Consider the following 14,442-nt stretch of genomic DNA (forward strand, 5'->3'; position numbering starts at 1 on the left):
ACAAGGCTACTAATAAATAGCAAGGTTAGGTAGGATTCAGCCCATGAAGAAAAACAAACTAATCATTGGGTCTGTGGATATTTTCAGCAATTAAAAAATATGATGTAGTATAAAAAAGCACTGCTGAGTAAAAATACTGAGCCAATCACTTAAACTCTCTGGGCCTCAGTTTCTTGCACTGAGAAATATAAACAATGATCCTTGGATGACCTCTCTCACATAGGTGCTATGATGTTCAAATGGGAAGCAATGGGTAAAGTATTCCTATAGAATCTCAGTCATACAGAGTCTTAGGAATTAACCCTTAGTCTGACCCATCACATCTACTATATGAGTTCCCTCTGCAGTATTCTTGAGTGATCAAACCTCCACCTGAGAAACATCAATGATGGAGAATATCCTGTCCCTTAGGCCACTCATTCCACCTTATAAACAACTCAGAGCATAAGTGAGGTCCTTTATCTTGAGCCAAACCTGTTTCTTTGGAACCTTCGTGTCACTGCCATCGATGCTAGCTAGCTCTGTCCTTTGGGGAGAGGAGAAGTCTTTTCCTATACCCATAAACCAATGCTTTAAATATCTGAAATAGCTATCATGCTCCTTCCCCCATCATAAATCTTTTCTTCAAGCTAAATATCCTCAATTGCTTCAACCAATCAATGACATGGTTTGGAGACCTTTCAACAGCCTGGCCAATACTATGGGACATATTTCAGCTTGTTAAGATCCCTCAAAAAACATGGTGCCTGAAGTGGCTAGAGCACCAGCCCTGGATTCAGGAGGACCTGAGTTCAAATCTGGCCTCAGACACTTGACACTTACTAGCTGTGTGACCCGGGGCAAGTCATTTAACCCCAAATGCCTCACCCCCCCAAAAAAATAAATAAGTAAAAATAAAAAACATGGCGCCACTAAAGACAACTATTACCTATTACATTTTAAAATAAAAACAACATTAACAATATTTCTCCAGTCAAGCCCAGTTCTGATATCTTATCATGGTATGAAAGTGACCCTGGATCCTCAAGGACTATATCAGAGGAATCTAAGCTATGGAAGGATCTGACAAACTGAAAAGGTTTCTAGGACAAAGCTAATGATGGTCACCCAAGAACCAGTCAGCTGAGTGGAGAGAGGTACATTGGGAGAGAGTTGGGGTTGGGGTTACTAAGACATATAAGGGCTGTACTTTGTGTTGGTATAAGAAGGACTCAGATTGATGAAATCATGGATTCTTGAAGCACTTTAATAGTGATAATAACAAAAACAAATAGAAATTAATTTTGCCTGTATATTAATCTGTAGAATTTTAAAACTAAAGACTTAATATTAAGATATCAACTTGACTCTGGGTTGTTTCTATCTGAACCCTCAAAAACATGAGAGCTTTTTACCAACAACAACAACAACAACAATAATAATGATGATGATAAATAAGCAATACAGAGCTGCTATTTCTATATCACATCAAAATTGACATAGTTCTTTCCTTACAATAATACTGTGAGGTGGGAAGTGAAGTAACATCTCCATTTTACCAATAAGGACACTGGGGTGGATAGCCATTAAATGAGTTGCCTAAGATCATACAGCCTGTAAGTATTAGAGCTGGGACTCAAATCCTGGTGTCCTGACCAAAAGGAGTGCTCCTTCTTTCCTCTCTCTTAAAAATCCTTAATCTATAAAAACTGAATACAACATATATTTCTGGAGTAAATGTGTATTTGCCCACTGGGACTTCTGGGAGTTCTTAACATGGAGTCCATAAACTTGTTCTTGGTTTTTGTTTTGTTGTGTTTTAATATTTGATAGCTACCATCCAATATAATTCCTTTCCTTTGTGATCCTCTATATTTTATAAAAAACGTTCTGAGAAGGGGTAAATAGGCTTCAGCCAACTGCCAAAGGAGTCCATGACCCAGAAAAGGTTAAAAACTCCTATTAGACACAAAGGACTATGACTGAAAGGAGTTTGAAATGGACAAGAAGTGGTCTTGGAAACTTTCAAAGCCAGGTGTTTGAAATCACAGGCTAAGGCAGCAAGAAGGGCAGCACCTCTGGAGGCCTCTCAGGAATCCTTCCCCTGAAGCCTCTCTTCCCCAGCTACTTTAAAATCCATCATCAAAGCAGGATTATGCTGTATTTACAGCACTGTCACTTTGTAAAGAAGCAGCTGCCATCTCGAGGCAGCCTAATTTCCTATATGATTTTCCCAATTATCCATCGGGAGTGGCCACATGGGAGCTGGCAAATGGCTGCCTCAGCATTCCTGGGCCTGAGCACAAGCCTCATTCCTCCTGTCCTCAGCTAGACTCAGGGTAATGGCAGGATGAGACAGCTTCCTGCCACCCGAATACAGGGTCATAACTCACCAGCCACTGCTGAGGGATCTCGGGCAGCGGCATCTGTGGCGGGGCCGGCAAGCTGTTGGTAACTTCTTGTTTCTGAACATGGTCTTTCACTTCAAAGCCTGCAAGTATTAAGAGAAACCACATCAATTCCGACATCTAAAAATGCTGGAATGGGGCTCTTCCCTTGGGGGCCAGGCTGTAGGGCAGGAGGGTGTGTGGTCAAAAGGGAAGACTTCAGTCTGAGACCTGGCTCCGCCACATACCAGTTGTTTGGCCCCCAAAAAACTCAGTCTGACAAGGGTAATCAGTGAAGGACTGAAACTAGCCTCTCCCCAAAGTCACCAAGTGGCAATATCCAAAGAATAGCCTTTTTCTCATCCCTCTTCTCTCACTTAATCTCTTTGATTACATGCTTCTCCTAGACACACTCCTTTCTTGGCTTCCATGACACTGTTCTCTACTGGATCTTCTCCTACTCACCTGACCGTTCTTCCTTGGTCTCTTCTTGATTGGTTCATCATCTCCTTCCCCTTTAGCATGAGTATCTTTCAAGGTTATGTCATGGGCTCTCTTCCTTTCTCCCTCTATTATTTTCTTCTTCAGTGATCTCAGCTGTTCCCCCGAATCCTAGAATCATGTTCCTGGATGGGCAATCTAGCTAGTCTAGCCAACCTCATTTTAGAGGTGAGAAAAATGGGTTGAGGTTAAGTGACTCATCCAAAGTCACAAATAGGCTTACAGATGAGAGTTGAACCCAGGTCCTCTGACTCTGGGGCCATGCTTATTTATGGCTTCTCTAAACTCTTTGTCTCAAATGAGATAACATGTCAAGTATTTTGCAAACCTTAAAATGCTATATAAATACTATTAATATTATTGTATTACATCTTTCAGTTCCCAGCACAGTGTTCTTTATATCAAAGTCACGTAATAAATGTTTGTGGCTGTTGTCAGTAGCATCTTACATCTGTGCAATGTTAAAATGTATTGGCCTAAAGTCACACAACCAGCGAGGAATACAGCCAGGATTAAAACTGAGACTTCCAGATAATAAATCCAGTGCTCTTTCTACCACCCTAAGGCTAGAGAATGGAACTTTGTCTGAGAGGGGGTGACAGGCTAAGTCTTATTAGTCATGTACACTTTATCATAAGAAAGGCTTGTTGAATTGAATAGTAGAGCTGATTTGATCAGCTTTCTTCCTGAGAGTATATTTTAGTCAGACTGAGAGAAGAAAAGCATAAAAGCCCAGAGTGTCTAAGGAAATGACAGGTGCTGAGGGGCTGGGGGATGGGAAGGGATGCCAGAGGAAAAAAAGACAAACTTTGCCTCCTTCAGAATTTTGCCCAGGACTGTGGCTTTATTTCTATTTATACCAAGCTGTCAGAAAGTAAATATTTTTATTATATATTCATACATAAATATGTGTGTGTGTATATATATATAATATGTGTATATTGTATATGCTACATATATTATATATAAGTATATTATATGCTAATAGACATAGACATAGTAGGACACAGTTATAGTATCACAGGACTTTAAATGCTAGCTAATTCAATCCCTTCATTCTATAGATGAGGAAACTAAGTTCCAGAAAGCTTGAATAATGGCCCACAAAAACAGTTAATAGCAGAACCAGTATTCGAACCCAGATCTTCTTACTCCAAATCTCTCCCCTGTACCACACAATCAGTCAGTCATCAAGCATTTTATAAGTACCTACTATGTGCTATGCACTGGGATAAGCTCTCAAAGACCATACATATGACCTGCCAGGATTGATGAGATGTATACAATTAATCTACTGATAGAAATTATAATAATGTGCAAAAGAAGTGCACAAGGGGCTATGAGATCTAGAAGATGGAGAGCCTATTACCAACCACAGAGCAACATACCGCCAATGGGCAAATAGTGTATGGGATTTAGGTGTCTTTTGTTTCAGTTCCTGATTTACTCTCCATGACATATAACCTTAAACAGCTCCTGACACTCACCTTTGGATGATGTATCCTCAGGAGGATGTTGCGTTATCACTGCCTTCTTCTCCCTGACTGTTGATGTTAAGTACTCATGGTCCAGCAGCTCGAGGAACAGGCGCAGCTCAACAATTAACTCTTCCATTGCTGGAAAAAGAGAAGAAAAGCCAACCTGTTAACTTGGAAATCTTTTTTTTTCCGGGGGGTGGGGGGGAGTCGGGGTTAGTGACTTGCCCAGGGTCACACAGTTAGTAAATGTCTGAGCCAGATTTGAACTCGGTCCTCCTGACTTCAGGGCTGGCACTCATCCATGGTGCCACTTAGCTGCCCGTAACTTAGAAATCTTAATAAATATTAATGAGATTTTTCTTCCAGAACACAACATCTTTAAATATAAATACCTAGTTTACCTAAAACAAGATTGACATTCAAAACCCACCACAATTTGGAACCATCATTCAATCAAATGTTTGTTAAGGCACAGCACTTGGTGCATATTAAATAAATGCTTAGTAAATGCTTGTTCCACCTTCTCCACTGATCTAATATTCTTGCCTCACATGCAATAAATATGTCTGTCCCTTTCTGTCTTTGCCTCTATCATCTCCTATGTCTAGAATGTTTTTCTGTCCTTTAAAGCCCAACCCAAATGCCACCTCCTCCAGGAAGCCTTCCCTGGTGTCATCAATAACAGCCTTCTCCCTCAGCTGCATAGGAATACAGACTTAAAGCTGAAAGCAATCCTGAGTGCGACCCACTCACTTAACAGACAAAGAAACTGAGGCACAGAGAGATGAAGTGACTCACTCAGAGTCCCAGAGCTAGTAAGTATCTCGAGAAAGGGCTGATGCCAGCTGGCTCCTTCGTCAGTGGCCGATGCTAGATGACATTTGCACTTCTCTAAAGTGTTTTCACATGTTATTGTGAATCACAGTGTCTTTTCCCCCTGCCAAACTTAGTGCTCTTGGAGGGGCTGCATCTTATCAAAATCCTGCAACTTCCTCAGCATCTCACAGAGTCCTTTGCTCACAGCAATTTGTTCAAATTCAACAAGACTTTAAAAGATGTAGCCTTGACACCAAGGCACTCCCCTACGGAAACCACTTCAGGCCAAAAAATGCATCCAAACCCAAGCTTACATAGCCCTGATTCACTTTGAGGCCATCTGCCAATAGATGGAGTTATGACCCTGCAGCCTCAGAGTGATTCTGACATCATTACATCACATATCAGTTCCTTGGCATCAAATTTCCATTTTGCAGGAGATAAGAGTGACTGGCCTGTTGGACAGTTTTCAGGAACCACAAAGCATAGTTTCAGGGAGCTAGATGGTAAAGTGGATACAGTGCTCAGCCTGGAATCAGGAAGACCCGAGTTCAAATACTGCTCCAGACAATTACTAGCTATATGATGCTGATCAAGTCACTTAACTCTGTTTGCCTCAGTTTCCTCATCTGTAAAATGAGCTGGAGAAGAAAATGGTAAACCACTAGAGTATCTTCACCAAGAAAACCCCAAATGGGGTCATAAAGAATCAAGACATAACTGAAAAGACGGAACAATCACAAAAAGAACCAAATTTGCCAAGAAAACCCCTAATGGCGTCACAAAGAGTAGGACATGACTGAAATGATAGAACAACGACAGTAAAGCACAATTCTTGAAACTCAACATCAAATTCTCTTCTTACAAACCAGTGTCACTGACCCCACCATGAACATGAATATATTTCCCCTAAAGAAAATTGCCACAGATTTTGAGAACTGGAAGGGATCTTAGACATCAACTAGTCTTCAGAAGTGGTGTGGTATAATAGAAAGAATGCTGAGTTTGGAACCAGGAGAGACCTGGGTTTGAATCCCAACTCTGAAATTGTGTGAGCATAAACTCCTCTTGAGTCTCAGTTTCTTCATCCATAAAAAGGGGCACATAATACCTGGAGTACCCACCCCACGGGTTTCTTGTAGGATCAAATCAAATATATATACAGTTGAGATATATATATATATATATATATATATATATATATATATATATAGACGTGTATGTGTATAAACACACACACACACACACACACACACATGTCAATTAAGATTATTAGACCAACCCCTTCCTTTTCAAATAAGGAATTGAGGTGAGGTGGTAAAGTGACTTCTACTAATCATAAAATCAGTAGAAAAGTCATACTATTTCAGGGACTGAGCAGGATCTGAACCACAAGAGCAAATATACTTGGCAGAAATGTAAAGAGAAGATTCTTGTTCAAGTACAGGCTAAACTAGATTAGTCACCATGCCTCAACCACCTTTCGATCCTAGAACTTCCCTCAATGCCCATGGCTTTCTTACTCTGGAATATCAATCCCCCTAACTCTGTGGCTCACTTCTGCCACTGGCAAGCTCCTCCTGGAGCCTCCATGTTGGGGATGGGCCCAGGGTGGTCAACTTTCATTCCTTGTTTGGCTTGTTTGACTTCTTTGACTTTACCACCATGCCCCTAGATGGGTACCTTTTATCAGATCGTTTTTTCATGTTGTCTTCCACCATGAGAATGCTTCTATTTGTAAACTGCAATACATAGCATGGGATCTAGCACAGAGCAAGAAATTAAGGCATGCTGTTGACTAACTGAACTCTGAGATTCCTTCTCATTCCAAGATTCTGCTATTCTATGTCAAATTTCTACACACTCTGCTCTTCAGGTCGATATCAATATGCTTAACCCCATCAAGAACTCCAACCACCAGAGCAATTTCTACTCAATACTCATTCATGATTTCGCTTGCGTTAAGCACCATGATGAACAATACCCTGAGCTACGTGCTAGGGCAGCAGGTGGGGAGGCAATGCCTTGATAATCAAGGTACAGTTGCTGCCCTCTTGGATTTTTCAGTATAATTGGGATGAAAAGATAAATGAGACGTCATCTGTGAAGAACTCCACACACTTTAAAGTGCTATGCAAATACTTGCTATCATTATAAGATATAAGATCACAAGATATGGAGCTGGAAGGAATTTTAGATATGATCCAGCCCAACACTCTTATTTTATGGATAAGGGCACTGAGGTAGAGAGATGGTTCTATATAGCAGACCACATATACAAATAAATGCAGCAATTTGCCATTATATCGCTCTGTTTTATGTACATCTCAATATGCCTAATATAAATCAGAATGTCATACATTGAAATGTTAGAAAGTGCTCTATATTTTTGGATTCAAACTCTTTCATGCTATCATCACCTCAATCAACCTTCTTGTACCCAATATTCAATCTCTATCTACTAACTCCTTCTTTGCTGCCTACAAAAACACCCCAGTCTACACTGGGTTTAAAGATCTTCATGATATCCTCCTATATCATTCCTCCATTTCTCAGGCCAACTCTGAGCTGTATACAACCATTTCCTCTACTTCCTATCTTCTCACTTACTCCTCAGTATTTTGTAATCTGCTCTCCCCAGAGTTAACAATGATCCCTTTGCCAAATCTAGTGGTCTCTTCTTAATTCTCAACATTCGTGACCTCTGTGTAGCATCTGATTCTGAAGGATTCTTTCTTCCCTGGGTTTTCATGACTGTTCTGTCTTTGTTCTCAATCTCATGTCCCCTAACTGTGGGTGTATCCCCACAGAGGGGCCCTGTGCTGGGCCCTCTTCTCTCTCTGCATTCCTCCTTGATGACTTCATTAATTCCAATGGGTATAATTATCATCTCTATGCTGAAGACTCTCAGATTGATATATGTAGCCCTAGTCTTTCTCCTGAACTCTAGTTCTGTATCACCTACTGCCTACTGGACTTTTTCCACCTAAGTGTGGAAGCTTAATATGTCCAAACCAGTAACCATTCTCCCCGCCCTTACTCCTCTGCTTGGACTTCTCCATTTCTGTCAAGGGCAATACACCATTCTAGTCGCTCAGATTCATAACATCAGTAACTTCCGCTTGACTCCTCACTTTACTTTCATTCATCCCACATATGTCATCAGTTGCCAAATCTTGCTGTTTCCGGAAATCAGAGAAGGTTTTGTGGAAAAGGTAGCATTTAAAATGGTGCTCATAGGCAAGACAGGATTGCAAAATATATATATATATATATATATACATATATTATCTGGTATTATTCGGCTTATTTCTTATTATTCTCTAATATTATTAGATGCCTTCGTATATCTTTGTCTTTGCCTCCCCAAGTGTAAGCTTCTTGAGGGGCAGGGAACAGTGTCCTACTATTTTTTCTCTGTATTCCACTGTAGTGAGTATACCATACACTGTGCATACTAGGGGTTCTCAATTAAAACTTGCTGAATGACTGAATTGTATGCAGTCTGTTTTCTGAAAACATGTTTTCTTGACCACAGAAATACAATGGGCTAGCAAGGTCAACAAAAATTAACAGGAAGGAATGTGGGACCAAAGAAGAAAACAGAATTTTTCACTTTTGATGAAGAGATTGGCCCAAGGAAACTATAATCCAGCCCAACACTTTTTCATGAACAAAAAGATCTAAGAATAAAACTATAAACCTAAAGTAGAAGAGGAAGAGAAGAAAGGGGAAGGAAAAGGAGGGCAAAGGGGGAAGAGGAAGAGGGGGAAGAGAAGAACAAAAAGAACAAGAAGAACAAGAAGAAGAACAGCAAGGAGGAAATAACATAGTACAATGGAAAGAGACAAGAAACTTTGTCATCCTGACTACGACACCAGCTTGCTGTGTGACTATGGGCAAGTTCCTCCTTCCCACTTCTTGCCTCAATTCCTTCTTCTGTAAAACTGAAGAGGACTAGATGGATTCTTCCACCTCTAACATTCTGAAAGTCTGACACATAAGCACAGGAGGTAGGGGAATAAATTGTTTCTCTAACTCTCAACTGATTCTTGAGTTAAAACCGCTTAGCCTTACATGCTTTTTCACTTAAGATCTGAGGGAACAGACCAATAAATCTTCCAGAGAGTCTCATAGTCATAAAGCTCTATGAAATGTAGAGGCTAAACCAGGAAGTCACATAACATAACTCAAGATTGCAGGATGTCCAGAAAGGAAGAGAATAAGTGATGCCCCCCCCCCCACACACACACACACTTTTCCAACTCCCCAGCACCACCACCCCTGAGTGCAAGCAGGACTTTGCAGAAACCATTGTGGGCCAGAGGTGCAGGGTAATGACATGCTAATCAATCAGGAGCCAAGTGACTCAGATGAGATCTGTGCAAATTTATTCAGAAAGTGACACTCTCCATATGCTTCCTGAGACTTATCTCCATGATCCAACTTTTCCATTGCCCTGACACAGACTCTGCCGCTCTACTCCAGGGCGGGATGCTTCTCCAGAGTGAAAATAAAAATCACATGTGTCTTTATGCTCTTTCAAAAACCCTCAAGTATTTATCATATACCATCTCTCTCCAGTCATCCCTTTGTAGATAGGTAGGTATGTATATGGGAGGATGGATGGATGGAGAGAGGGATGGATACAAGGGGATAGTGCGAGACAAGAGGAGAGAGAAGAAGGAAAGAAGATGAAGAGGAAAATAGAGGGAGAAAGTAAGGATAGGGAGAGGGAAACAGATACAGAAATGACGCCTACTATTTTAGGGGGTTCTTTAATGGTTGCTGTAAACATACTTTTTTTTTTTAATTTTCAATAGGCAAGTGCTTAAGAGGCACTGGCATGGGAAGTCAAGAGGATCAAGATTGTGGCTCTGACATAGTGTGTTTTTGTAACTATAGGCAAATAACTATAGGCACAGTTGCCTCTGTGGGCATCAGTTCCCAGCTCAGAGATAGACTGAAGGTTTCAAACAACTTTGAAAGGCTTAAAAACTCAACGAGCAGAAGGGTCATGATGAAGACTGCTACCTATATCTTACCAGAGAAATGCTGGACTTGGAGGGTGGAATAAAGGCTTGTTAATGGTAAATTTTTTTTTTTTGCAGGGCAATGAATGTTAAGTGACTTGCCCAGGGTCACACAGCTAGTAAATGTCTAGTGTCTGAAGCTGGATTTGAACTCAGGTCCTACTGAATCCAGGTCTGGTGCCTTTTCCACTGTGCTACCCAACTGCCCCAGGAAAAAACAAAACAAAGAAAACAGAAAACCATTTTAATTGAAGAAATGTACTCTAAGGTCCCTTTCAGTTTTGACATTCTCTGTCCTGAGGTTCCTTCCAATTTTAAAACATTCTATTTCCATTAGTCTGAGGTTCCTAAGTTGTAACGTTCTATGTGGTAAGGTATAAGACTAGTTTGAGCTCTACTAGGCTATTTTCTGTGGTTCTAAGGTTCTTCTAATCTTAACAATGTGATTCTATGACTACTTACCCTTTATTTGGCTGTTTTCTGTCTTCTGAATAGGGCAGCTGGGTGGCACGATGGACAGAGTGGCTGGGCTTGGAGTCAGGAAGATCTGATTACAAATCTGCCTAAGACACTTAGTAGCAAGGTGATCCTTGGCAAGTCACTTAATCTTGCTGGCCTCAGCTTCCTCATTTGTAAAATGAGCTGGAGAGGGAAATGGCAAACCACTCCAGAAAATCCCAAACGGGATCATGAAGAGAGGGACAATGACTTAAACAAGTAAACAACCAACACAAAAAGCAACTTGATATTCATCATAAAGTGCATTCACTGATTCAATGAGAGGTTGATTGCCATTTCCTATGTGTAGAGCACAGTACCCAGAATCAAGGGAAATAAAGATAACTAAAATGGTTCTCAAGGAGTGCCTAAGATGAAATGGAAGGCTGGCCCTTTTGATGATTCATAGGTCATTTCAAAATTTTGGTTTTTAACCTAGAGTATATAAACTTTGATAGATATATTTATAAGATAATTGGTTTCCTTTGTAAGGCTCTTTATTTTATTTTTTTTAATTTAGAAAAATTTTGAGAAGGGGTCTGTTGACTAAACCAGACTGCCAAAGGAGTGCATGATGTAAAAAAAAAAAAGTTAAGAACTCTTGCTTTAAGGGGGTTTGTTTTGGTGCCCCACACACACACACACACACACACACACATTCATTTTACTAGTCTAAGTGACAGAAACCTAGACTATCAGGAATTGAAATACCTCTTAATACATTCTAGTTCTACTCCATTTTACAGAGGAGGTAAACTGAGGCTTGGATAGTGGAAGTGACTTGTCTAAGGTCCAGTGATTTAGGCAGGATCCTAGATCTCCTGACTATCAAAATATTGATTACCACCATGCCACACTGCTTCCTTCACAGGGCTACAGAAGGTCCTGAGTTCCATCTAAAATTCTGGATTTTTACACTGCCCCTGGAGAGGCCATCTTCGTCAACTGCCACTAAAAAAAACCTCCCGTGTGTCCTATGATCATTAGTGAAACTGCCAACCAGTTATTGGCACTAAGAAAAATAAAATAAATACACTGTCATTTCCTGCTTCTTATTCAGGAATAGCAAAGAATGCTTCAGTCTCAATATTATTTATTTTCCGTGGGTGACAACGACTTGGCAGATGGTTGCCCAATGTGTTATCATACATATGTCCCTGAAATGCTAAATAATGTGTAAAATACATATTTCTATGTGCATACTGAGCTACAACCACATTTTTTGGCACAGGAATAGTATGTACATGTCTTTTTTTGTGGTCAGGGAGCGCATAGACAGTCTTATACTTCATCCTTTGTCCTCCATCCCTAATTCATTGAATGAAAGAAGTCAAGCCACCTCCCCTCTCTGATCTCAGCTTTCTCATCTGTAAAAACAAAAGGGCTGCCCAGGCCCAGGCTGCCTGTGTTTGAAGGTCCTCTCCAGCTTTGGCAATCTGTCTTCTATGGCCTATGATCCCCTCAAAGATATGACATTCTATGTTCTACGTTCTAAGAGTCTATCCAGCTCTGACACTCTGCATTCGAAGGTCCCTCTTACCTTTGACACTGGGGGTTCTACGATTCTTTTCAAAACAGTAAGACAGAGGGCAGCTAGATGGCACAGTGGATAAAGCACTGGCCTTAGATTCCAGAGAACCTGAGTTCAAAATCCAGTCTCAGATACCTGACATTTATTAGCTGTGTGACCCTGAGCAAGTCACTTAACACTCATCGTCCCGCAAAAACAAAACAAAACAAAACAAAAAACAATAAGACAACTCCTACAAGGAGCTAAAAGGAAATGTTAAGCAAGCACCAACACCAAAATGATCACCATCTTTTCTCTTCATGTTCCCACACTGCTCTTTCCTTTTTTCTACTTACCACATTGCCAAATCCTGCAGATAGCACTGGCACTTGTTAGCAGAATACCATCTGGCCTCCATCCAAACTCATCTCATATAGCCTCCTCTCCCCCTGCTACAAAATCTTATTCTTTCTAATAGGACTATAGAGATGGAAGAGAGGCCACCATGTCCCACCCCCTCATTTTACATGAGGCAAGTGAAGCACAGAGAAATTAAGTGACTGACTTGCTCAGTGTTACACAGCAAGTATCTTGTGTGGGATTTGGACACAGGCCTTCCTCACTCTAGTGTGCTCTCCACTAGCTTTTGATCAGACAAGTGGGGCAGCTAGGTGGTACAGTGGGATAGAGCACTGGCCCTAAAGTTGGGGGGCCCTGAGTTTAAATCTCACCCTTAGACACTTACTAGATGTGTGACCTGGGCAAGTCACTTAACCTTAATTGCCTCAAACATCCAGGGCCATCTCCAGTCATCCTGATACATATCTTGCCACTGGACCCAGATGGCTCTGGAGGAGAGAGTGAGGCTTGCGATCCTGCACAGCCCTCCCTCACGTAAATCCAATTCAGTGCAAGTCATGGTCCTCTTTGAGAATGAAGGACAAAACAACAACAACCTCAAACAAGTGTGCCCCAATTGGAATCCTTCTCATCTTTCTAGGGCCTAGTTAAATACTACACATTGCTTAAAGACCCCGATTCAAGTCTGACCTTCCCCTAATGCCAGCCGGCCAGAGTGGTCTTTCCTTTCTTTAAATGACAAGAGCAAGGCAGTAGGTGGAGCAGTGTATAAAGCATTGGCCCTGGATTTTAGGAGGACCTGAGTTCAGATCCAGCCTCAGACACTTGACACTTACTAGCTGTGTGACCCTGGGCAAGTCACTTAACCCTCATTGCCCCACAAAAAAAAAAAAAAAAGACAAGAGCACCCCCATGGTTCTAATCTTAGTCTGCTTTGGGGTGTTAATTATCTTTTCACACATGATTTTCATTGCTTCACCTCTTAGTGATCTACTCATTTGACACCATCCAATGAAAAGCTAAACTTCATGTCTTGGCCTTATACCATGGAACTGACAAGTCCAAAAATATAATCTCTCCACACAAATAGGCGACTGCCTTAGTGCATGGGTAAACCATTTCAAAAAGTCAGTCTCCGGAAATTACACCTAAAAGCAGGAGTTACCTATTTATGTACACTAAGGACTATGCTTTATCTCACATTGTATCTTGCACAGTGACTAGCACTATACTCTAAGTCCTGTAGATAATTTTAAATGTTTTGCTGGAATGAAGGAAGAAAAGCTGGGTCAAACCTACCCTCTGGACTGAGTTGGCTCAAAGGCTGAGTCACTGGACAGGACCTCCTTCCAATGATACGAAGCTGGACAGCTCTGTTGGCTCAGCAATAGCATTTTGGTTTTGTCTTGGCAAAGTGAGATCTCCCTCCTGGTTCTGGATCTGGGCTTTTGATTTAGGTAATGAGGGCTAGGTCTGGCACCTTGCCTGAAACTTCTCCTACCTTGATCCTAAATGCTTGGGCTCTGGCTTTTACAATCTTCATAAAGTGGCTATTAGTTGAGGTAGAATTGTGAAGAATAATAGGAGACTGGTCCTTAAAGCTAGATATGAATTCTTATCTCAACTCTACCACTTAATTAGCGGTGTGACTCTGGGAGAAATTACTTAGTCTCTTCATGCCTCAGTTTCCTTCTTAGATAATGCATCAAAAATTTATGAAGTAACAACTATGTATGAAGCAGGCACTGTGGTGAGCACAAAAGATTAAGAATCATATCCCTTATCTCTACAAGGTAGAGCATTTAACAAACTTTAATTGTTCATGTCTATTGCTACCAAGAAGAAACTCACATTTTTATAGCATTCTATAATAACAAAAG

The 14,442-nt window shown here is 40.9% G+C and overlaps 1 protein-coding gene across 6 annotated transcripts in view; it reads right to left on the minus strand.

Annotated features, from left to right (window-relative positions):
* AFAP1 (actin filament associated protein 1) overlaps positions 1 to 14,442 on the minus strand; it is a 242,686-nt gene that overhangs the window by 148,644 nt on the left and 79,600 nt on the right. For all 6 annotated transcript variants that reach the window (XM_043973039.1, XM_043973038.1, XM_043973036.1 and 3 more), the window contains 2 exons: positions 4,355 to 4,483; positions 2,373 to 2,470 (listed from right to left, as the gene is read on the minus strand). In XM_043973039.1, the coding sequence (XP_043828974.1) occupies positions 2,373 to 2,470; positions 4,355 to 4,481 (225 nt within the window). In that variant the 5' untranslated portion in view covers positions 4,482 to 4,483. The remainder of the gene's footprint in view (positions 1 to 2,372; positions 2,471 to 4,354; positions 4,484 to 14,442) is intronic.

This window comes from Dromiciops gliroides, chromosome 6 (assembly GCF_019393635.1).
Source record: "Dromiciops gliroides isolate mDroGli1 chromosome 6, mDroGli1.pri, whole genome shotgun sequence".
Classification (NCBI taxonomy): domain Eukaryota; kingdom Metazoa; phylum Chordata; class Mammalia; order Microbiotheria; family Microbiotheriidae; genus Dromiciops; species Dromiciops gliroides.